Source organism: Heteronotia binoei, chromosome 18 (assembly GCF_032191835.1).
Source record: "Heteronotia binoei isolate CCM8104 ecotype False Entrance Well chromosome 18, APGP_CSIRO_Hbin_v1, whole genome shotgun sequence".
NCBI lineage: Eukaryota > Metazoa > Chordata > Lepidosauria > Squamata > Gekkonidae > Heteronotia > Heteronotia binoei.
In genome coordinates, this window is record NC_083240.1 from 907082 (window position 1) to 932401 (window position 25320).

The following is a 25320-nucleotide window of genomic DNA, read 5'->3' on the forward strand; positions in this document are numbered from 1 at the left end:
AAGCTGAGCTAATTTATAAAGGCTGCGTGGGGCACCCCCTGGCTGTGGAAGGAGAGAAGGTGGCAGCATCTGGTGTGTGCTTGTCCTGTCAGTTTTCCCTGGATTGCTCCTTCAGGTTTTTCTCCTTCTGCAAGTAAGACTGTGGACGAAACTCCTTGCCTAGAGATGATTTGATGAGAGATAAAACTGAGTTGGTACAGGGGGCAAAGGCAGGTAGATGGGCCAGCCCACAAGGGAAAAATGAAACGCAGCAGCAGCTTATCTTTTTATCAGGGCCGACAATAATGTCACCAAGCAAGCTCTCAATCATCAGACTGCGTGTTCTGTAGTCAAACTGAAGAGGAGGGAAAGAGGATAGTTGAAGGAAGGTGAAGAAGCCCTTGCAGATCGATTGCTGAGACAGATTTAATTAAATGTAGCCTTAAGTCTATAGTTTATTATGGCCTTTAGACCAGCGTACAGTTCAACCAGGCATGAAATGCAATAGTAATACAATGGTAAAAGTTTTAAGAACTTTTAAAGTGCACTTTTAAGTCTATACAGTGTTGCTTCTAGCGTACACATTTCCCATAGTTAGGGCTTCGTTCTTGGACCGGGAAGGCAAGATTCGCCAAAGAAGCCGCAAGCAGATAGCGATCGCGCTGTTCTGTCCCAAGAAAAAGAGCCCGATGTCTGTGTTGAATTTGTGGCTTTTATTGACAACCATTTAACTTGATGCTTTGTATTGACAGCTGTTAGTTTTCAACCGTCGCTTTTGCGATTGCTTTTAGCTCTTGCTGACTTCCCGCTTTTTTGTTAGTTTTAAAAATTTCACTTTAACCTTTTTTTGATATGTTGCTGTAAGCGATGCTGAGTGCTGTTTTCATAACAGAAAGGCAAGGCAGAAGTTTCTTGCGTTCATAACAAACCGCATGGGCCTTTTGCTGGCAGAGAAGAACAGAGAGAGCCTCCTCTGCCAGAAGGGAAGGCCCCTCTCCTGAGGCGTCTGAGGGGCAGCCTTCTGCTTTGGGGGGGGGGGGAGGCAGCTGCACAAGGTGTGTGGGGGGTGTCTAAGGGGCAACTAGCAGGAATCGGGGGGGGGGGGGGTCTCCAGCCAGAAGGGCCAGCAGCACCTCCCCAAGGCTTCAGCTTCTAATTTCCCAGGCAAGCCACAAGAGGGCAGCAGTGGTTCAGTTAGTGCAGCAGATGGACTTCTCAGTTTGGGGGGTGGCTTAAAGAAGGGGGGGAGAGAGGTCCCCCCATACCTGCTTAGCAACAGTAACAGCCCCCTTCTGCCCCTAGGGGCCCGCCCCCCTCTGCTTGCTCGCTCCACTTCCCCCCCCCCCCCTATTTACTGGCAGCTGGAATCCTGAATGGACAGTTCTGCCTCCTGCCAAAGAAGCTGTTGCAGCAGCCAATGAAGTCGCAGCTGGAGCAGCCCAAAATCAGATTTATAACAAGGGCTGTGCCTCACCTTTCTCTCCTTTGGGGGCCCAAAGCAACCTACATTTTTCTCCTCCAGTTTATCCTAGCAAAAAAACCTGTGCAGTAGGTGAGGCTGAGATCCTGCGACTGGCCCAAGGTCACCCAGTGAGCTTCCAGGGCATGAGTGGGAGTTCGAACCTGGATCTCCTTGATCCTGGTCTGATGTTCTAGCCATGGCACTGCAGAGGGTCTGATAACTTAGAGAAGCTGTTAAACAAGCCCTTTCTCTTGTGCCAGAAGGGATATTTTCTGCCCTCCCTGTCTGGGCATCCTGCCCCTTCCTGGCTTCCATTGCAAATAACAGAGGGACATTCTGGAGCTGTTCTGTGTTGGGGGGTTCTGATTCCCTTCTTTTTGGGCTCTGCAAATCCTGTCAGAGAGCCAGTTTGGTGTAGTGGTTAAGTGTGCGGACTCTTATCTGGAAGAACTGGGTTTGATTCCCCACTACTCCACTTGCACCTGCTAGCATGGCCTTGGGTCAGCCATAGCTCTGGCAGAGGTTGTCCTTGAAAGGGCAGCTGCTGTGAGAGCCCTCTCAGCTCCACCCACCTCACAGGGTGTCTGTTGTGGGGGGGGAAGGGAAAGGAGATTGTGAGCCGCTCTGAGACTCTTCGGAGTGGAGGGCGGGATATAAATCCAATATCTTCATCTACCTCACAGGATGTCTGTTGTGGGGGAGGAAGGTAAAGGGGATTGTGAGCCGCTCTGAGACTCTTCGGAGTGGAGGGCGGAATATAAATCCAATATCTTCATCTACCACACAGGGTATCTGTTGTGGGGGAGGAAGGGAAAGGAGATTGCAAGCTGCTCTGAGACTCTTGGGAGTGGAGGGCGGGATATAAATCCAATATCTTCTTCTGTCATGACCCTGAAGCTGGTGGCCAATATGGCCACTTGTGGCTTTATTTTCTGGTGAGTTACAGAAGCCTATAAGCGGCCCCGTGGTGCAGAGTGGTAAGGCTGCTGTACTGCAGTCTGAACTCTGTGCTCACAACCTGAGTTCGATCCCAGCGGAAGTTGGGTTTTCAGGTAGCCGACTTGGAGTTGACTCAGCCTTCCATCCTTCCGAGGTCGGTAAAATCAGTCCCCAGCTTGCTGGGGGGAAAGTGTAGGTGACTGGGGAAGGCAATGGCAAACCACCCTATAAAAAGACTGCCGTGAAAACGTGATGTGACGTCACCCCCGAGTCGGAGACGACTGGTGCTTGCACCTTCACATAAGCCTGCCATGAGCAGAGAGCACCTTGGCTCCCATAGCCAATAGGGTGGGGCGGGGGGGGGGTTGGTGGGGGTTCTGGACCAAATCAGAAAGGAGGTCCTGATTCCTTTCATTTTCGGCACTGCAAAACCTTGATCATCCTGGACACTGGTGGCCGGTTGTGAGTCTCCTGGCTTCATTTTCTGAGGACCGATGCCTGCCTAGACAGACTGCCTGACAGAGGGGTCCTTTCACCAGGGCTTTTGTTTGTAGCAGGAGTTCATTTGCACATTAGGCCACACCCCTGATGTAGCCAATCCTCCAGGAGCTTCCGGGAGGCTCTGTGAAGGAGTTCCTGCTACAAAAAAAAGCCCTGAGAAGAGCTACACGTTGAAAGCAAAGGTGTGTCAACTTTCAAGCAGCCTGCAGGAGCAAACTTCTGTTTCTCTCCTCAGAGTCCTTCACCTTGGCCTCTCCCACTCCCGTGGCAGGCAGGCAAGCTTTACAGCTGAGCAGTAGACAAATTCTAATTTGTGAAGGAGCCAAGTGGTCTTGCAGAAGGGCCAAGCTCAGCTTCTGCAAGGCAGGCCCGGTTACCAGGAGCCGTCTCTGGGTAGCTTCACTTCAGGGCCTCTGATAGTAGAGGACAAGCCCATGGGACGGTCGCTCAGTGGTGGAGCATCTGCTTGGTAAGCAGAAGGTCCCAGGTTCAATCCTCCTGGCATCTCCACTAAAAAAAAAGGGTCCAGGCAAATAGAAGAAGAATTACAGATTTATACCTCCGCCCTTCTCTCTGAACCAGAGACTCAGAGCGGCTGACAATCTCCTTTACCTTCCTCCCCCACAACAGACACCCTGTGAGGTGGGTGGGGCTGGAGAGGGCTCTCACAGCAGCTGCCCTTTCAAGTACAACTCCTGCCAGAGCTATGGCTGACCCAAGGCCATGCTAGCAGGTGCAAGTGGAGGAGTGGGGAATCAAACCCGGTTCTCCCAGATAAGAGTCCGCGCACTTAACCACTATGGCTGACCCAAGGCCATTCCAGCAGGTGCAAGTGGAGGAGTGGGGAATCAAACCCGGTTCTCCCAGATAAGAGTCCGCTCACTTAACCACTAGGGCTGACCCAAGGCCATGCTAGCAGGTGCAAGTGGAGGAGTGGGGAATCAAACCCGGTTCTCTCAGATAAGAGTCCGCTCACTTAACCACTAGGGCTGACTCAAGGCCATTCCATAAGAACATAAGAGAAGCCATGTTGGATCAGGCCAACAGCCCATCCAGTCCAACGCTCTGTGTCACATAGGGGCCAATAATTTATACACACACACACACACACACACTGTGGCTAATAGCTACTGAAGGACCTCTGCTCCATATTTTAATCCAATCCCCTCTTGAAGCTGGCTATGCTTGTAGCCGCCACCACCTCCTGTGGCAGTGAATTCCGCGTGTTAATCACCCTTTGGGTGAAGAAATACTTCCTTTTATCCATTCTAACCCGACTGCTCAGCAATTTCATTGAATGCCCACGAGTTCTTGTATTGTGAGAAAGGGAGAAAAGTACTTCTTTCTCTACCTTCTCCATCCCATGCATTATCTTGTAAACCTCTATCATGTCACCCCACAGTTGACATTTCTCCAACTAAAGGGCCCCAAGCGTTTTAACTTTTCTTCATAGGGAAAGTGTTCCAAGCCTGTAATCATTCTAGTTGCCCTTTTTCTGCACTTTTTCCAATGCTATAATATCCTTTTTGAGGTGTGGTGACCAGAATTGCACACAGTATTCCAAATGAGACCGCACCATCAATTTATACAGGGGCATTATGATACTGGCTGATTTGTTTTCAATTCCCTTCCTAATAATACCCAGCATGGCTTTGGCCTTTTTTATTGCAATCGCACACTGTCTTGACATTTTCAGTGAGTTCTCTACCACGACCCCAAGATCTCTCTCTTGGTCAGTCTCTGCCAGTTCACACCCCATCAACTTGTATTTGTAGCTGTGATTCTTGGCCCCAATGTGCATTACTTTGCACTTGGCCACATTGAACCGCATCTGCCTCGTTGACGCCCACTCACCCAGCCTCAACAGATCCCTGTCTCCAGCAGCTGCAAGTGGAGGAGGGGGGGAATCAAACCCGGTTCTCTCAGACAAGAGTCCGCTCACTTAACCAGTAGGGCTGTCCCAAGGCCATTCCAGCAGCTGCAAGTGGAGGAGTGAGGAATCAAACCTGGTTCTCCCAGATAAGAGTCCACTCACTTAACCACTATGGCTGACCCAAGGCCATTCCAGCAGCTGCAAGTGAAGGAGGGGGGAATCAAACCTGGTTCTCCCAGATAAGAGTCCACGCACTTAACCACTATGGCTGACCCAAGGCTATTCCAGCAGCTGCAAGTGGAGGAGGGGGGAATCAAACCTGGTTCTCCCAGATAAGAGTCCACGCACTTAACCACTATGGCTGACCCAAGGCCATCCCAGCAGCTGCAAGTGGAGGAGGGGGGAATCAAACCTGGTTCTCCCAGATAAGAGTCCACGCACTTAACCACTATGGCTGACCCAAGGCCATTCCAGCAGCTGCAAGTGGAGGAGTGGGGAATCAAACTCGGTTCTCCCAGATAAGAGTCCGCTCACTTAACCACTATGGCTGACCCAAGGCCATTCCAGCAGCTGCAAGTGGAGGAGTGGGGAATCAAACCCGGTTCTCCCAGTTAAGAGTCCACGCACTTAACCACTATGGCTGACCCAAGGCCATTCCAGCAGCTGCAAGTGGAGGAGTGGGGAATCAAACCCGGTTCTCCCAGTTAAGAGTCTGCTCACTTAACCACTATGGCTGACCCAAGGCCATTCCAGCAGCTGCAAGTGGAGGAGTGGAGAATCAAACCTGGTTCTCCCAGATAAGAGTCCGCTCACTTAACCACTATGGCTGACCCAAGGCCATCCCAGCAGCTGCAAGTGGAGGAGGGGGGAATCAAACCCGGTTCTCCCAGATAAGAGTCCGCTCACTTACCACTATGGCTGCCCCAAGGCCATTCCAGCAGCTGCAAGGGGAGGAGTGGGGAATCAAACCTGGTTCTCCCAGATAAGAGTCCACGCACTTAACCACTACACTAAATAGATGTGACAAACCTCATCCTGAGACCCTGGAGAGCCGCTGCCAGTCTGAGTAGACAAGACTGACTTTGATGGGCCAAAGAGGGTCTGATTCAGCAGAAGGCAGCTTCATATGTGCTGAGGGGAGGGGGCTCCTACTGGCCTCTGGAAGCTCTTGGCGTGACTCCATTGGGAATCCAGGTTCTGCTTTCCTGCTGGCCTCACGCCCTGCACAGCCTCACCTCTGGGGTGTGCCAGCTGTGCCTCCCTCGCCCTGGCCGGGGACCTTGGCAGTCGTGGCACACAGGGACTGAGGAGCATCACTAGGCCCTTCACGGGGAAGAGAAGGTGTGGGTGGGCAAATGTGGAGCTGATTTCCGGAGGGTTGAGCTGGACGATCCCCAAGCTCCTGGGGCAGGGGCCAAGAGGCTCAGGGCCCCACCGTTGTGCTTCGGTGGGAGGGTAACCTCACCTGCCCCCACAACAAAGGCAGCAGGAGCGCCTGGAGCCTTCCCAGCTATGCCGCCCCTCCTCTGGCTTGGCTCTTCGCTTCCCAGGGCTGGCGCTTGCCCAGAACACCCAGCAATGTCATCACAAATTGCTCTCTGCCTGGTATGCGGATGCCAGCAGTCTTACTCCATGAAAGCCATTTGTCATCATTGGGGAGATGGGGGCCTAAATTTAATTTCGTCCCTCAGTGTCGGGGGCATCGCTGTCAGTGGAGGCCTGGCCCAGGTTGGCCCTTCTCCAATCAGCCGGCCACTTTGCCTTCTAATCCAAGAGCCCCGGCTCATTGAATCTGATACTCCTGTCGGAGCGCCTGGCTAATAATGCAGGGGCATGCAAGTAATGCCTTTCCTAGGGCCCGTTTTCACTGCCTTGGAGGAAGGCTGCCCTCATCTTTGGGGGAGGGGGAGGGGGGCCCAGCAGCCTCCTCAGAGTCACACTTCTCTCCAGCAGAAGACCGGCAGGTTTCCAGCTCCTGGGCCCTGTCTTCCCCTAGATGTGTCTCTAGGGGGATTTTTCCAAAAATGTTTGCTTCAAAGGGTAGAATCAGAGAGTTGGAAATCCCCCAATGGCCCCAGGAACCTCTGCTGCATTCCCAGAAGATGGTAAAAACCTCCAGCACCTGGAGAAAACCTGCAGCCTGGCCAAGTTGGTTGCCCGGCTGGTCTGGAGCAGAACTGGGGGATTAGTCTGGAAGCACCTGAGAAACCCCCAGGAGTTTTGGGGGGTGGGAGAGCCAGTTGGGGGCAGTGGTTAAGAGTGGGAGAACTGGGTCTGATTCCCCACTCCTCCACATGCAGCTGCTGGTGTGACCTAGGATCAGTCACAGTTCTTGAAAGAGCAGTTTAGGGTTGATGTACCCACTTTTAAAACTTATTTTATGTGGTGTGGTTTTATTGTTTATACTTTGTCCCACTTTGTCAATTGTCCTGAGCAAGGGGTTGGAATATCTTCTGGGGTAGTGATTAGAAGTGGGTTTGATTCCCAACTCCTCACAAGCAGCCAGCTAGGTGACCTTGGGAGTCAGTCACAGCTCTTTCAGAACTGTTCTCTCAAGAGTAGTTCTCTCAGAGCTCTCTCAGCCCCGCCTTCCTCACAGGGTGTCTGTTGTGGGGATAGGAAGGGAAAGGAGATTGGAAGCCACGCTGAGTAAAGGGCAGGATATAAATCCAATCTCTTCTTTCATGAGTCAAACGCAGGAGCCTTGTCTCTCTAAAGATCACCCCCTGAAAACCTTGTTGGTCTATACAGTGCTACTGAAAAGCATTTGTGTGGACAACCGAGGTGCCCCAGATCACACAACCAATGTTCCCTTTCAGCTGCAGAGTCTTGTGAGCAAAAATTTTTTGTGAGCTGCTGGCATTCAAGTTGTGAGCTCCTGCATCAACGAGTGTGCTCTGGGGTCATCCTTCCTGAGCTGAGACAAAAAGGTGTGAGCTAGAGGCGAAAAATCTGTGTGCTAGCTCACACTAACTCAGCTGAGAGGCAACACTGCACACAACCTGCCTCTCCTATGCAGTGTGAACTTTAAAGGAAGCTTGTGGTGTGTTTGTGTCGAAAAGGAAGTGCTGGTGCAGGGGAATGCTGAAGGCGAGCCCAGGCACGGATGAGGGCCTTTGCAAGGAAAGACCAGGGCACAAATCACCCAGAAGCCAACCGGCAGTCTCTTCATTTTATTACTTCATATCAACTCCACCTGAACCCAGCAGCTTCTGAAAACCCATTTTGGTATAATGCCCCCAAACCAGCAAGACAAGCGCCAGCTGCCGTGGCTCCCAACACACCAAATGGAATGGGCTTTGGGTGTGGCACATGCACGAGAAAGAAGCGGGGTGGGGGTGGCGAGAATGGCCCAGTGGGCAAAGCAAAGCACACACGCACACGCGCAGAGTTACGGGGAAACACAACATCAAACACCCACACGGCACCAGAATGCTCCCTCACAAACTCGGATCAATCTCCAAGTCAACAAACAAAATGAAAGGCAAAGAAGCTTCTCTGGGAGGATTCAGAAGCACAACACCCCCCCCTCCCCAAACCGCCCCCCCCCCACATCCAGCAGCGACTGACATGTGCAGCTCCCCCAGGGACAGCTGGTGGCTGAGTCCTCTGGGCAGGGAGGGGCCCAGAGAAGTGAGCTGCTTCCATTTGATCCAAAGCTCACAGTGGAGGGTGGGGCAGGTCATTGCACGTGTGCACACGGGACGGGGGTGGGGGGAGGCGTTGTTTCTCTGAATCCACTCTTTGATTTCTGACTTCAGCCATCTTCCTCCTCGTTACTGTCTTCTACTGCTCCTTGGCTGTTCAGGGGACGACGTTCCACCACTTGAAAGCAAATGGCTTCCGCTGGACGTTGGTGCCGCAGTGGACTTCGCCCAAGTGCTTGTGGTAGGAGGAGATGTCATCAATGAAAGTGCAGGTCAGCCCCAGGGGATCCAACAGGGAGCAGACGTATTGCTCCAAGCAGCACTCGCCCTCAATGATCGGCCCAAAGGGCTTGGGGATCCCCAGGTCCCGGTACAGCACAATCATGTTCACCTGCAGACCAGAGGGGAGAAAGGCACGGCTGGCTTTAGGGAGAGGGAAGCAGCAGGATATGGGTGTGTGTGTGTGTGTGGCTTTTAGAACCACTCGGAAGGGATTCACCTGTTGCAAAGACTTTGGCTCAGCTCCTGACATTGGTCCACCTGGCCCAGCAAGGCCCCCCCTCAATGGCTCAGGCTGTCCAAGACTGGGAGGCCCAGTGGCTGGGGACCTTCCTTGTGCAAAACGGGAACTCCCCCACTCTGCCCTGGGGCCACCAGCCCCTTCCACAGCAACCCCCACCAACGTAGGGTGCCACGGAGAGGCAGTCAGCCTCACGCCCCTCAAATCCCGCCTGGAGAGAGTATGCCCAGAGCCCTTTTCTTGGAAGCATCAATAACTGAAATGCCAGGAATCCTGAACTCGCCTCCAGGAATATCAGCATCTCTCTCTTGAACTGCTGCTCATCTCAAAAGCCCAGCTGTTTGCCTGAGTGTCTGTGTGTCATGGCGGGGGGGGGGGGGGGGGAGAAGGCAGCTGGGACGTGTTCCCCAGAAGGGAGCAGCAAGCAGCACCCCCAACACTGCAGATTTGGCCTCTGAGATGAAGCCCTGGAAGAGGAGGAGAAAGGAGAGCTCACCATGTTGGGGAAATAGGCCATGGCCTTGCCTTGCTTGTCCATCTTGAAGAGGGCGGGGAGGTCAAGGATGTCTTCCTCCCTCAGCCCCAGCTCCTGCTTGAGGATGTCCCGGTTCCAGTCGATGCAGCGCTGCGGGGGGGGGGGGAGGACAGTCAAGCCCCAGCATTGCCCCCCCTGCCCATGTCATCCCTCCATCCTGCCCCCCTCCCCTCCCCATTTTATTCCTGTCATCAGGAACTGCTTCTGCCCATCACGTCTTCCAAGACTGGTCAATTGCACTGCCTGAACACTGCTCACTGGGCAGCAGGGTTGGGCAGCAGGGCAGCAGGGCTTTTTTTGTAGCAGGAACTCCTTTGCATATTAGGCCACACACCCCTGATAGAATCCTAGAGTTGGAAGGGACCTCCAGGGTCATCTAGTCCAACCCCCTGCACAATGCAGGGAACTCATAGACACCTCCCCCTAAATTCACAGGATCCTCATTGCTGTCAGATGGCCATCTAGCCTCTGTTGAAAAACCTCCGAGGAAGGAGAGCCCACCACCTCCTGTTCCACTGAGGAATCGCTCTAATGGTCAGGAATATCTTCCTAATGTTGAGCTGGAAACTCTTGATTTAATTTCAACCCATTGGTTCTGGTCCTACCTTCCGGGGCCACAGAAAACAATTCCACGCCATCCTCTCTAGGACAGCCCTTCAAGTACTTGAAGATGGTGATCCTGTCACCTCTCAGCCGCCTCCTCTCCAGGCTAAATCCTCCAGAAGCTTACAGTAGGCCCTGTACAAAGAGCCCTGTAAGCTCTTGGAAGATTGGCTCCATAAAAGGGGTGTGGCCTAATATGCAAAGGAGCTCCTGCTCCAAAAAAAGCCCTGGGCCACAGCACTGATGCCCATGGAGGAGTCATGAGCAAGATGCTTCTTGGCTGTCCTGCTCTTCTCCCAACTGTAGCCTCTCCAATCCCTGGGGACCCAAATATCCACCTTCTCTATCATGGCCTCAGCAGGTGCAAGGAACGCCCTTGCCAGGCACTCCAGAAGCGTCACCCTGTGCTGTTTGAATCATTCAACTAGATTGTAAGTATCTGCAATTGGGAAGGAAAACAAAAGGAGCCTGACTCCACTGTTGCCGCCCCCCCAATACTTGGGCTTAAAATAAGAACATCTCTGCTGTTTGCTGTCAGTGACTGACTCAGAGGCTGGGCTCTTGAGATCCAGCATGGCAGCAACACAAAGATATTCCCTTCCTGCCTTGGGCAGATCTTGGAAAGCACACGGTATAAATTGTTTAAGGGAGTCAGTTACCTGCACATACTGATTCTCCTGCACCATGATTTCATTGGAGAGGACCTTGTTGATGGTGACTCGTTTTGTGTCTGTCCCGGTATAGCCTGCCAAGATGGAAAGAGAAGCTGCAGGAAGCTGCCTTCTGCAAAAGGAAGCCTGGGCGGTTGCGGCTTCCTTTCTGCCAGAGAAGCTGCTGGCTGCCCTGGCCCTCGAGGGGACCAGGCAAGCAGAGGGAAATGTTGGAGGCATCAGGGGGACACCACAAGGGAAGGAGAGGAGCTGACCGGCCTGGCTACAGAGGCTTGGAGGGGCCAAGAGTTCCCCCAGGAGGGAGAGAAGGGCTTCTAGCCAGGCAGAGTCCACCAACACTTCCAGTTCCTTGGCTCGAGTCATTTGGTATTAAATGACAACTTGCATGTGGGAAAGGATCAAGCCTCTGAAACGTCATCACCTGCTACAGTCATTTGTGGTCACAAGGCTGCCCGGGCCTCCGAAGGCTGGGCACACTTGGCTGCCGCCAGGGTGGGAATTCTAGCAGGAGCTCCTTTGCATATTAGGCCACACACCCCTGATGTAGCCAATTCTCCAAGAGCTTACAATAAAAGCCCTGTAAGCTCTTGGAGGATTGGCTACATCAGGGGTGCATGGCTTAGAATTCCAACCCTGGCTGCCACCTTCCTCCCACCCATTCCCAGGGGGAGGGGGAGTGTTCCCCGGAGTCTCTCCTGCTCTGCCTCTGGAGTTGGTGCAGCAGGATGCGGCTCCTTTCCTCGTGCGCCCACCACTGGACGTGAGCCTACCTTTGAACATGACGGCTTCACCATGCCCTTCTTTCTGCTTCTCTCTAAACAGCTTGTAGCAGGCGGAAGGGCTGGCCATGAGCATCCGGAATTGCTAGGAGGGAAAGTAGCAGAAAAATAGCAGAGTCAGTGGGGGCGGAATCCGGACATGGAATCCCTCTCAGCCCCCAACTCCTGCCCAGGCGGGAGGTCAGTCCCCTCCTGCCCCCAACACTGATGTCCTTTTGCTCTTCCTGCCCCCCCCCTCAGAAAAAACTCAACCTGTGACTAGGGCTGCCAGCTGGCTAGGAAACGCCAGCAAATGACACCTCTTCTCGGTGCCTTTAACAGAAACTGGCAGACATACTTCTTGGTGGAATAAAAACAAGCAGTATTATGTGCCCACATCTGCAGGTTAAGCCATTCCTGCAGTATAAGTGCTGCCAAACCCTCTGGGAGGCCCTTTCACTTCCCTTCCAGAAACTGTGCTGTCAACATTCCGTGACCGACTCTTCCGCCCCGCCCTTGAGAGCAATGTCCCAGGAGCCCTGCGGAGGGTGGGTGGGTGGGTGGCAGCTGACAGACAAGCAACAGACAGTTTCTAGGTTTTCAAATGGCAGTAGAGCCAATCAGGTGGTGCCCTGTTCCAGCTAGTCTTGGGATGTGGGTGCCTTGCGTTCTCTGTGCATGTGGGCAGCGGGATGTGTAGCAGGGAAAGAGCCAAGTATGCTGCTCTGGCCTCTTAGGAGGGTGCACAGACATCTCCACCTAGGTGAGCCCTGAGCAGCCAGAGGGCAGCTTCCATGCTCTGCTCGTGTGAGGCAAAGCTCTCTGCCAGGGTGCTTCCCGGGGAGGTCTGGCCGTCAGGGGGCACAGTGATGCTGACACGCCAGGCTACGGTGCTGGTCCTTTGTCTATGGCCTCCTTCCGCAGGAGACGCTCTCTGCCTCCCTGTGTCTTCTGAAGAACCACAACTGCTTTGTGGAGGAAGCTGGATGTTTCCCCTGCCAGGTGCCAGAATTCAACCTCTGCTTCCCCAGCAGCTGGGTTTGGGGGCATCCGGCAAGGTCCCCTTTTCTGAGTTATCTGCTCTGTGGCATGCGTGCCCCTTTCTGCTTGTGGCACTTGGCAGTTGGGTTTGCTGGGCTTGTAGGCTCGACTCCCCTGGTTAAGCCCCTGCCCTGCCCCCCCCAGCCACGGAGCCCCCACCTTTTTGCCAGGAATGGGAACAAAGGTCACAAATTCATCCACGTGACCCACGGTCAGCCAATCCGAATAGAGCTCCACGGGCTGTTGGACTAGCTGGGCATAAAGGAAGTCCCGGACAACCTTCGTCATTCTTCTTCCAGCACAACTGAGGGTTTGGATCCCCCACGAGGGACAGAAAGGAAGAGAGAGAGAGAGAGAGAGAGAGAGAAAGAGAGCACATATTTTCCCACTGTTTGCTCACACATTGGTGTTGTTTGCTTAACCAGTACAACTAGAGGCCTACTGGACGAGAGCACCTATTTTCCGGAGTTAGGTAGGCTAACTGAACTGTTTCCTGCTAGGCTAACTTGAAATCTCCGACTGGCCTGGATGATGATAGCAGCTTCATGAGACCTTTCTGCTCAGAGGAGATCATGCCCTGGGTGCCAATTCCCTTGGCTGTCTGCCCCCCTTCCAGACTCCCCCAAAGCACCTGAGCCCCCCTGCTGAGAACAACAGATACATCCACTTTGGGTCTAAGCCAGTAAAACAATTGCTGTGTGCTGTTTTTAAAAAATTAGCCAAATGCAAGGAGGAGAGGCCTAGCAAGGACTAGTAGAGTCAAATGGAACTTCCCTGTCCAGAGGCAGTCTTCCTTTGAGTATAAGTCCGGGTGGGGGGGAGACAATGGGGAGGGGGGACTTTTCCCATGGTATATAGATGACTGATAGAAATTGGCTGCTGCAGGCCCTGCGTGATCCAGTTGTTTGGCTTTGTTCATGTCAAGAAGATAATGAAGATACTGGATTTCTATCCCGTCCTCCACTCCAAATCTCAGAGTCTCAGAGCAGTCACAATCTCCTTTCCCTTCCCCCTCCCCGCCACAACAGACACCTTGTAAGGTGGGTGGGGCTGAGAGAGCTCTTACAGCAGCTGCCCTTACAAGGACAGCTCTGCAAGAGCTGACCCAAGGCTATTCCAGCAGCTGCAAGTGGAGGAGTGGGGAATCAAACCCAGTTCTTCCAGATAAGGGTTGTACTTAGCCATTACACCAAACTGGCTCTTATAAGAAAGAGATTATAAGAAAGTTATAATGGGGGGGGGGGTCAAACCATGTGGGAGTTTCCAGTTTTTCTGGATAACACATGGGCAGTCCATCTGTTGGACCTTGTTGAGGACTCTGCTATAATTTCCTTTGCTTTCAAGACCCCCTTTCACACAAGAAATGCTCAGGATGGTTTATGATAAATACTAATAAAACATTCAAATTGAAACACATTAAAACAACTGGAGAGGCCTGGCAATGAAATGTAACCATTAGCAGCCCTCCAAGAGATGCTGCTGGTTAGCAAGAGAGAGGCCAGTGAGAATTGTGTGGTTTCCCACGGAGAGAGACAGCAGTGATTGTCACCCACCGCTGTGATCCTTACTAGCATCTCTGGGCTGAATTTTAACCGCTCTGATTTCCCAAGCACACAGATAGCTCTGCTCATAGAGAGAATCCCAGATCATGACACTTCCAGTTTTTACTGCCAGTTCAGTGGCCTGGCTGCTCTTCTCTTAGCTCAGTGGAGAGCCAGTTTGGTGTAGTGGTGAAGTGTGCAGACTCTTATCTGGGAGAACTGGGTTTGATTCCCCACTCCTCCACTTGCACCTGCTAGCATGGCCTTGGGTCAGCCATAACTCTGGCAGAGGTTGTCCTTGAAAGGGCAGCTGCTGTGAGAGCCCTCTCCAGCCCCACCCACCTCACAGGGTGTCTGTTGTGGGGGAGGAAGGTAAAGGAGATTGTGAGCCGCTCTGAGACTCTTCGGAGTGGAGGGCGGGATATAAATCCAATTTCTTCTTCTTCTTCAGTGGGGGCCCCCAAACCTTTCTTACGTGGGGAAGCTGCTGCCAATGAGGATCCTCCCCAAGGGATATTCCTTCCCATTGGCGGTCACCGGTGGGCTGACCTCCAAATTCCCAAAAGAGTCTAGGCTGGTGATGAGTTCAAAGAGGGGCTCCCTGGTCACGTAGCCGAAGTCTGGACCCTGCGAAAGAGAAGGACAAAGTTTTGTTACTAGAAAAGCGAGCCCTGATCAGCAGCGCAAAGGAGTAGCCGTCGGTGTCCTCCTCACCAATTTGTATCTGGGGGTGGCAACAGTTTATTGCTCTCTCTACACTTGTAAATTCCAAGCCATTTCATATCCCCATCCTATAAAGCCTCACAAAATCCATCTAGTAAGCCCCCGGTCGACCAAAGTTCTGTTTACACTTTGTGTAATTCAACCTTGGGCGAGCAAAAGATAATGCAGAAAGAAAATGGATAGCTCAATTAACTCCGCAAAGCCGTGGATCTCACTCCAAATAAAATTAGTTGTGCTTAAATGCTAACAAAATTAAGTTAGGCATGACTGACTTCAATGGGATTTAAACAGGATTAACTTGGGCTGGATTGTTCCGGGGAGCCTCTGCAGGATCGGTTTTCCCTGTGGACGAGAGACTTGGAGAAGGTTCTGAGACGGCAAGACCCAGTTTGGTCTTGGGAGTGGATCAAGCACAGGGCCGGCTCAGAGGACATCTACGCAGGCCTTCTTGGGAACACAACGGTGGGATTTTGTTTCCTGTACAAGGTTATGGGATGGGAAAGTTCCAGCAGTCCCCAAGTGAGAAATGTTTCCTCCCCGGCTTCAAATAACCTGTGAGCTTCAAAAGCCTCCCTTCTTCCCTATTGCGATGTGCACAGAACTAGGGTTGCCAAGTCTAATTCAAGAAATATCTGGGGACTTTGGGGGTGGAGCCAGGAGACTTTGGGGGTGGAGCCAGGAGCAAGGTTGTGACAAGCATGATGGAACTCCAAAGGGAGTTTGGGTGATCATATTTAAAGGGACTGCACACCTTTTAAATGTCTTCCTTCCATTGGAAATAATGAAGGATAAGGGCACCTTCTTTGGGGGCTCATAGAATTTGACCCCCTGGTCCAAACTTTTTGAAACTTGGAAGGTGTTCTGAGGAGAGGCGCCAGATGCTATGCTGAAAATTCAGTGCTGCTTCCTCAAAAAACACCCCCCCCAGGTCCCCAGATCCCCATGGACCAATTCTCCATTATATCCTATGGGAATTGATCTCCATAGGGAATAATGGAGTGCCCAGCAGACATTCCTCCCCCCCACCCGCTTTCTGATGACCCTGAAGTGGGGGGAGGACCTCCAAACTGGGGAATCCCCTGCCCCCACCTGGGGACTGGCAACCCTACACAGAACCTACCTGTGCCCACAAGGAACAAGACTTGTGAGATAAGAAGAGGTCCTGCTTCTGCAGGGGGAACTCCCGCTGGGAATGTCATCCCCAGGTGTATGTGTGTGTGTAGTGTGCCATTTGTTCCCCTTCTGCACTGCCAGTTTCATGGCAAGAGCTTTCCCCAGAAACACACAGAAAAGCCACAGTGAGGTGAAGAGAGTCGCATCTAATGTTATCGTGTCTGACAAACGCAGCAGCAGCTGCCCTCAAACGACAGACTTGCAAATGCCCTCATCTCAATATTGTGTTAACACAAAATGCCCCATGGCGAGGGCCTCAAATCCAACATAAGCTGGGCTCGGAGGCCGTCAGCAGAAGCTACATGCGCAGATGGGCCCCCTGTGGGTTTTCATCTTCTCTCTTCAGCACATGATAATGTGCTGACTATTCTGTGCCTGGAGGGGGGTGGGAGATGCCAGGAAAGCCCTGGCGTTACCTGGGGGGGGGGAATTCCAGGGCGTAACCATGAAGTGAAAAGAGGTGGTGCTGCAGAACGCAACTCCTGGAGCTACACGGCACCTACCTGGCAAACGGTGTCCTCTGGCCCCTTAATCACAAAGGTGCACAGATGAGCTCCCATTCTGGCCCAGTGTGAGGTTTTGGATGCCCTCCAGATGCCCAGCTATGTCAACATTTGCCCTGCTGCAGATGGAGGAATGGCCCAGAGAGAGGAGTTCCGTCATGCCATTCTGCATCTCTGAGGACTGCGGCCTGGGCTGAGCATTGCCTCGACTTGCTGACACTGTGGCAGCCACGTCTAAGCTGTGTGCTCAGACCCCTGCACAGGAAGCACAGAAAACACCTGGCCCATGTTCAGAGGCACTGAAAACATCCCATTCCCACTGGGCCAGAACTGCCTCGCTGAACATGAGAGGCCAGGGTTAGAAAGAAGCTCTGGCCCAGGCCCTCCAGTCTTCCAGCTCCCACCTGAATGGAAGCACAGAGAACAGCAGCACATTTGACAGGGCGTCAGCAGGAGCGGCCTGCACTGGCCATGTATTTCACCTCCACCCAGCAGAGACTCCTCTGGCTTGAACTCAGCTCAAATTGGGAGTCTCTAAGAGGCCCCCTCCGCTTGCCTCAGTGAGATTCCTGCAGGAGTTGCGAGTTTCACACTCCCTTCAGGCAACCTTGCTGCTTGTGTCACCCTGTTCTCTTGCAGCTGGGGGGGGGGGGGGAGCAGAATACGTATGGAATGAAATGAACAGAGTAGGACGCCGCAGTTAGTGGTGGTGGTGAAAGCTATAAGCCAGCAACTGCTGGGGAGCACCTGTCTGGGGCATGGATAAGATGTCGCGGATTCGAGTCATCGCTAGAAAGATATACGAGTAGCAAAGTGGAATATGCAATTCAACGTTTTAAAAATCTCAGCCCTACAAGGGAAAGATGTCTGGGAGACTGGGGAGGCTACAGACCCCTCCGCCTACAGAATGGACGTTCATGGTTTTGTCGTAAGGGTAGCCTTTCTCAGTGGATCATGGGGGCGTTACGCAAGCCTGGGCTGAAGTTTCACTGGGCACGAATGCCATTTTGGCTCCAGGATTGCTGCTTCCTTCTGGTGCATTTAAAAGTACTTCCTGAGACAATCCCTACCTCTCCTGAGTTAGCCGTGCTTCGTGCACTGGGTTCCATTGTAGAAGGAAACAATATAGCCAGGACTGTGACCCCAGAAGGTAGGAGCAGAACCAACGGGTTGAAATTAAATCAAAAGAGTTTCCGGCTCAACATTAGGAAGAACTTCCTGACCATTAGAGCAGTTCCTCAGTGGAAGAGGCTTCCTCCTGGGTAGGTGGTGGGCTCTCCTTCCATGGAGGTTTTGAAACAGAGGCTAGATGGCCATCTAACAGCAATGAGGATCCTGTGAATTTAGGGTGGAGGTGTTTGTGAGTTTCCTGCCTTGTGCAGGGGGTTGGACTTGATGACCTTGGAGGTCCCTTCCAACTCTGATTCTATGATTCTAAGACTGCAATCCAACCGACAGGCCACTGCATGAGTAGGCCTACAGCAGGGCGGCTACATTCCTGGCTTGCTCTCAAGGAGGCAGTAAGCCACAAGACATCACAGCCTCAGTGCAGCAAAGCATGCGATGGATTTTGCCCTGTAGAAAGACTTCCAGTAAGGCTTGAGCAACTGAAGGGCACCGTATGACCCTCCCCAGCAGCCGAGGTCACCTGCAGTGGCACAGCTTTGGGGCAAAATGCCAACCACATCCCTCGTGCTGGTGAGCCAGTTTGGTGTAGTGGTTAAGTGAGCGGACTCTTATCTGGGAGAACCGGGTTTGATTCCCCACTCCTCCACTTGCAGCTGCTGGAACGGCCTTGGGTCAGCCAGAGCTCTCATGTAGGAGTTGTCCTTGAAAGGGCAGTTGCTATGAGCCCCACCCACCTCACAGGGTGTCTGTTGTGGGGGGAGAAGACAAAGGAGATTGTAAGCCGCTCTGAGTCTCTGGTTCAGGGAGAAGGGCGGGGTATAAATCTGCAATTCTTCTTCTTCTGGCATGAGAGACGCTGCCAATCAGATCTCCCTTGAATGCTCCATTTCCAACACACCAGGCATTAAGAAGCCTTCTTCTGTGTTTCTTCCAAACTATTTCCCACGGGCCTCAGTCCAGAGAAGAAGATGAAGAAGAAGATGATATTGGATTTATATCCCACCCTACACTCTGAATCTCAGCGTCTCAGAGCAGTCACAGTCTCCTTTACCTGTGAGGTAGGTGGGGCTGAGACAGCTCTCCTAGAAGCTGTCCTTTCAAGGACAGCTCTGCGAGAGTCATGGCTGACCCAAGGCCATTCCAACAGCTGCAAGTGGAGGTGTGGGGAACCAAACCTGGTTCTCCCATGTAAGAGTCCGCACACTTAACCACTAGGGCTGACCCAAGGCCATTCCAGCAGCTGCAAGTGGAGGAGTGGGGAATCAAACCTGGTTCTCCCATGTAAGAGTCCGCACACTTAACCACTACGCCAAACTGGCTCTCCTCAACGTTCAAGAGGAAGAGCAAAGATAGACTCAGCATAACACGGTTAAAACCAAAATGTGAGAAGGCACCATTTCGATTTAGGCAGAGTTCAAGTTAAGGGGCAGCACTAAGAAGTGGCAGCAAATTAGATTGTTTGAACCCACTTTGAGAGACTTAATCCCGTCTGCCTGATTAGGTTACTGGAAGGTATGGAGAGGAGCATCATGGAAGGGCCCTCTTCTTGCCAGGAGATGCTTGGGGATTGCGCCAAAAGACAGAGAGCGGGGACGACGCAGCAGCTGACAGGCTGACATCTCCATTTGCAGCCCAGGAAAGAGCAGAGCCCACCTCTCTGGGCAAACCCCCTCTTTTTCCTAAATAGTTGGTAGTGGCATTGGCAAGGGGGGAGGGAGCAGGGAGGAAGCGATTTCACAAAGCAAAAAAAGACTGCTTGGATAATGTTACCCTGTGTTCTAATTCCACCCCCTACCTCCCCAAATAGACTCCAGGATGACTCACGATATTAATTTCATTGCTTTAATCATTCCATAATCCTGACCAAATGCCTGATTCGTTTCTGTAGCTCTGCTCTTTTCCATCAGATGCGAGTTTCTGCACGTGGGCACCAACCTTCTCCAAGCACTGGCCTATGAGAACGGAGGTGGGGAAGAGAAGGGCTTGCTGTCTCACTGCAAAGGAGAAGGGAACATCCCCAGGACTGCGGCTAAAAGGAACCTGTCAGCACAGAGTCTCCCCAAACTGTATACTTAGCAGCTGTGTGAGACACAAACAAGGCACAAGTCAGGTTGATGTAGCCAAAATTCTCAGACACATTTGCCCAAACCATGTCCAAATCAGCAGAGAATGGCAGAGGGACTGTAAGTATTGAATATTTCTATGTATAGACTTCAGTTTGGGCCTGATCTGCTCTCTACATCTTCGTCCCTGAGACTGTAAAAGGGCAATATCTGTTATCTGTTTCTGGCCCTGACCTTGCCAGATCTTGGAAGCAAAGCCAGGTCAGGCTTGGTTGGTCCTTGAAGGGGAGACCACCAAGTAAGCTGCAGACAGAGAAAACCACCTTTCCCCTCTGCCTGGGCGAGGCCCTGGGCAAAAAGAGAATCCTTCTGCAAGCCCAGAAGGCAAAGTCTCTGGTCAAAACAGGGAGACGGTCATAGAAGTGATTTATGCGCCACTGAGAATGTGTTGGGTTAGCTGGCTGGTTCCTGCTTACTTCTCCTAGGGTTCAGGATGCAATCCACTCCAGGAGGTGTGAGAAGGGAGCCTTCGTTCAATATTGCTCCCCAGTTTCTCTTCCTGCTTGCAGAAATTCCTGGCTTGCATTTTTGCTTCCAGATGTGACTTTAAACTGATGGCTCCCAAAGCCAGAGGAGGTCTCTTTCCCTGAGCCCTCCTTGCCCTTGCTTGTAGAGGTTCGATCGAGTAAAACCCTAGGAAAAGTGTTGTTTTGCATAACCCTTGGGATCACAGCATTAGCAAATTTATAGTGATGAAGCTTTTTTTTTCCTTTTTAAAGGAAAAGCAGAGCTCTCCAGAATAACATCTCAAACAGATGTCTCCAGACAGTGACAGTCCTGGGGCAGCAGCCTTCCCGTCCAAATCCAGGTTCCAGGCTATCTCTGGCTAGTGGATGGAGCTGGCAGAGCCACCAAGAAACAATGACCAGTAAGAAAACCTAACTGAAAAGGAAGCTGGTGAAAACACCCCAGGGAATTCTTTGCTTCTTATGTAGACAGGGGTTGTTGCCCCAGGAAAACGGCTCTAAAAATACCCATTGCAGATCTGGCCTCATTTTCCCTGGGCCTTCATTTCAGAAGCAGGTGGGATGATCTCCTGTGCAAAAGAATCCCTCGCATGCCAGAAATCCAGGATTCAGGGAGGGAGCCTAGCCAGAACCTTCCGTCCATCCATCCATCTGTCCGTCCTTCCTTCTTTCATCTTCTTCTTCATCAGAGCCCCCCTCAGACAAGCGAGCCCCTCCCTGTTGCTGGAGGTGGTGCTGCCCAGACCCTTGGGGGAGCTCCACACTTTGCCCCACAGGACGATGGCACAGAGCGCCAGAAGCTGCCTCCTTTCCCCCTCCTCTGTTCAAGGCTTTGGAGTTTATCCTCAAGAAGCCAGTGGGCAAAGGAAACATGTTTGCAGGTGCCATTTTGTGAGTGAGGATCACTGTATCGGGCTATTATTGCATGTGTTTCGCTATCGTAACCCACTTGGCCTTTTGTGAAAGGCAAAGTGTGATATCAGTTTTTATATAACTAGAGAGAAACAAGAGAAATAAAGGATGCCCTTACTTTGGGAAAGGGCAGCAATGTATTATTAGCAGCAAATTGTTTTAAAATGTTTTGTTATATTGTTTAAGGTTTTAATTCATGTTTAATATTTGTACATGTTTTTACTGCTGTGAGCCGCCCTGAGCCTGCTTTGGCGGGGAGGGCGGGAGAGAAAGCCAATCAAATAAATAAATAAATGTTCTACAGACAAATCTAAGTCCAACGGAGATTAAAATATCATGACCCAACATGGCTGATGGGTTTCCTGCTTTAAAGTCAGGCCTCTTTATCAATCTTTTTTTTTTTAAAAAAAATTGTTACTTCTCTATTATTTTGCAAGGCATCGATTTTTGGGTTGCACAAGGACAGAGGAGTTCTGGAATGTGTGGAGCATGCCGTTCCTCTCCCCTCTGCCCCTGTGGACCCAGGCCCTGATTCTCCCTCCCTGGGAAAGACCGCCAACCACCCGGCTACAGTCCAGTCCTCCTTCCCTCCCATCTCTTTCCCCATTACGTGGCCCCTGAAGGCTTGAAGACAGACATGTGCCTCACCCGGGGCGGGGGGGGGGGGGGGAGTTGGACTAAAATGTCCCATCTGGAAAATGAGATTGGAAAAGAAAGCTTCGGGATTACAGGAGGCTTCAAACCAGAAGATTGGAATATAATACGTTCAGCCACTCTGGGAGATGAAAATTGCTTTTCAAAATGCTCAGAATATCTTTGGTGGGGGGCAGAAGGGAGAAGGTGCAGTCGGGTTCTTTTCTTTTCAAAGAGCGCGAGAGACCAACATGGTATTCCTGTCCCGCATGACAAATCTAAGACCGCCTGTGCTCATTCGAGGCATGATAAATGATAGATTTCACCACATTTAAAAGCGATTAACCTTCTTTCTCCGAGTGGACATGTATGGAAAGGGAGCCGTTTGTGTCGTAATACCTACGGCGCCTCGCTGTCGTCTTCAGTTACAGCCGCCGCCATGGAAGCGGCGAGAGGCGGTGCCAAGAGGCAACAGACGCGTCCAAATGCAAACGCTGCCCCAAATTTCAGAGGTGTCTGAGATCCTGCGGTTTGTGCAAAATCCATACCTTCGTCCATAAAGAAGGGCTACTGAAAAGTCCCCCAGGCCCAAACCCCATTTCTTCGTCTTTTCTGTAGTGCTGGCAACGGCCCCATCTGTCCTTGCTTGACCCCGCCTGATGCAACCCCTGGGTGGGCAGTCTCCCACATGCCTGGGGGCCAGTTTTAGACATTGTCCCCATTCCAGCCCCTCTCGGGACCCCTGCTGTCCCTGGAGTGGGAGCATCACCCAGGAAGCCCAGTTCACTTTTAATCTGCCATGATTAGATCCGGGGCTTTGAAAATGAACCTTCTCTGGTCTTGCCTGCAGCCAACGTGGTTCTCTGCTGGCTATTTATAACCGCTGGGGGGACCATCAGAAAAGAGCCCTCTGCACTTAGGAGGCAGGGAAGAAACCATCTTCAGAGCAGGAGAGGCAGCCCCCAGGCAATTTCTCCGCTATGGTCTTCAAAGGGGACGAGACCAGCAGGGTCTTGCAGAGCGAAACAGCAACATTAAAAGCTCATTTTTTAGCCAAACTGCCCTGCATTTTCTGCGTCAGCCTCCTGCTGCTTCCCCTTTCATCATTTCCTTTCTTTTCTCTGCAGCAGAGAATATCACAGCACTGTCTTCTTGCTCAGGGTGGCTCCATGAAGGATCCAGGAGATGAGCCAGGTTCTCTAGCTAGAACTCTTGGGCTGACGTTCTAGTTCTGGGCATCTTGGAAGTCTCCTCCTATGTTTTGAAGCCTGCCTTAGAGCAGAGATGCACAGACAGTCTCTGGCCTGCCCTGGCACTCAGGGACTTATGGCAGCCTCTGTCCTCTGGGTCAGCCATAGCTTCTCACAGAGTTGTCCACAAGAGGAATCTTCTGAAGTAGGAACAGGGAGCAAATCTCTTCTGGGAATGGAGCAGGGGTCACTGGGTGTGTTTGTGTGGGAGGTATTTGTGAAGTTCCTGCATTGGGCAGGGGGTTGGACTAGATGACCCTGAAGAGCCAGTTTGGTGTAGCGGTGAAGTGTGCAGACTCTTATCTGGGAGAACCAGGTTGGATTCCCCCCTCCTCCACTTGCAGCTGCTGGAATGGCCTTGGATCAGCCAAAGCTCTTGCAGAGTTGTCCTTGAAAGGGCAGCTTCTGGGAGAGCTCTCTCAGCCCCACCCACCTCACAGAGTGTCTGTTGTGGGGGAGAGAAGATATAGGAGATTGTAAGTCACTCTGAGTCTCTGATTCAGAGAGAAGGGCAGGGTATAAATCTGTAATTCTTCTTCTTCTTCCAATGGTGTGATTCTATGAAATGCTGGCGTTCCTGAGCCTCATAAGTCCTCCTTTATCTGTGTGGATTTGGTGGACACTGTATATTTGGGTTTGATTTTACACAAACGTTGGATCCATCATTGCCCTGGCATAGGTACATCCACTCTGCACTGGAATTTATGGTGGATGTCTTATCAATTTATTTATTTTAGAATCTGTACTCTGCTTTGCAACCACCTCCTCTAGGTGGTTTCCATCTACTAGCAAAAAACATTTTAAAAACACAGCTCAAAAACAGAGAAACTACATCCTCACTGTTGCCACCAGCCACAAGTGTGCATCTGTGTGTTTGTGTGGCTTCATGCACTCCCCCTTCCCCCCACATACTCCTGCTTCATGGGTTGCATTTATCCTGGGAATCCGCAGTTGTACCCCAGAAATATGCAAGTAGATCTCTGGTGCAGGATCCAGTACTCTGGGAATCTCGTTTTTGATGTCACAGTGCTTGCATTTTTGCCACCAAGCAATACTTCATCCTGAACTGCTTCAGGGCTTCCCTTGTCAGTAGAAGCCGCTGAACAGGCTCTCACGTGAAGTAGACGCATCATTTTGTCTCCTACCCCAATAGGCAGAGCAGAAAGGTTAAGCCCCGGGAGGGGTATGAATTCTCTGTTCTCCAGCAGCCTCTCTGCAGCGTGAGAGAAGAAGAGTTCCTTGAGGGTGGGATGTAGGAGAGCTGCGACTGTTACAGGCTCAGCACCATCTTGTTCTCCTGTCAGCCTTCCTTTACGCTATCTGCATCAGAAGCCTCGCTTACTTGGGTTGTCATAAGTGTGGCCAGAAAGAGATGGGAGGAGTGGCTGGGCTTGACCAAGAACATCACAGAAGATGTGGCACACCTCAACAGAGCCAGCCTGGCCTCTCAGGGTAACAGAATGCCAAGACGGCAGTCCAGAGACCCAGAATAGAATGATCTTGAAGAACAATAAGAAGGCAGAGTGGCAGCAATTAGATTAAAAGACATGTAATTCAGTAGAAGATCTGTAATCAAAAGATAGGAGCCTGGCAGTGCAGAGTGGTAAAGCTGCAGTACTGCAGTTCGAGCCCTCTGCTCACGACCTGAGTTCAATCCTGGCGGAAGCTGGGTTCAGGTAGCCGGCTCGAGGTTGACTCAGCCTTCCATCCTTCCGAGGTCAGTAAAAGGAGTCCCTAGCTTGCTGGGGGTAAAGTGCAGATGACTGGAGAAGGCAATGGCAAACCACCCTGTAAAAAAGTCTGCCATGAAAACATCGTGATGTGACGTCACCCCAGAGTTGGAAACGACTGGTGCTTGCACAGCACACCTTTACCTTTTTAATCAATAGACACAATTTGTTTAGGGCCAGGTGCAGAAATGTCTGAGAACGGCAAGAGTATCCGGCTTCACAGAAGTGAAGAGATGAGTCAAGGAGGGGAGTCTGAATTGAAGACCAACAGGTATTTGCATGTTAGAAAACCTTGAATCATTATTTTGTTAAGATAAAAAATTGTGAAAATGGACTCATATTTTTATTATATTCTAAAAAGATATTTTAAGTATAGCTAAATCGGCATGATGCTGAAGTTATAAGAAGGTGATTTAGCTAAGAATGTGGGCAGCTGGCTATTGTTAGGAGATGATTTTACAATCCTAAAAATATGGGAGGTTGAACTGATCATTAGGTTTTAAAACTGAAATAAGTAAATTATTGGATTGATTGTATTATACGATGTGGTGAGCCGCCCTGAGTCCGCTTGCGGAGAGGGCGGGATATAAATTGAAAGTAATCAATCA

The 25320-nt window shown here is 51.5% G+C and overlaps 1 protein-coding gene across 1 annotated transcript in view; it reads right to left on the reverse strand.

Moving 5' to 3' along the window:
- Nucleotides 1–8473: 8473 nt before the first annotated feature.
- LOC132587162 (protein-arginine deiminase type-2-like) overlaps nucleotides 8474–25320 on the reverse strand; it is a 47950-nt gene continuing 31103 nt past the window's right edge. Inside the window, exons 11-16 of the mRNA XM_060259389.1 lie at nucleotides 14546–14697; nucleotides 12689–12833; nucleotides 11501–11594; nucleotides 10719–10804; nucleotides 9418–9546; nucleotides 8474–8792 (exon numbers count right to left, since the gene is read on the reverse strand). Of these exons, the coding sequence (XP_060115372.1) occupies nucleotides 8559–8792; nucleotides 9418–9546; nucleotides 10719–10804; nucleotides 11501–11594; nucleotides 12689–12833; nucleotides 14546–14697 (840 nt within the window). The 3' untranslated portion in view covers nucleotides 8474–8558. The remainder of the gene's footprint in view (nucleotides 8793–9417; nucleotides 9547–10718; nucleotides 10805–11500; nucleotides 11595–12688; nucleotides 12834–14545; nucleotides 14698–25320) is intronic.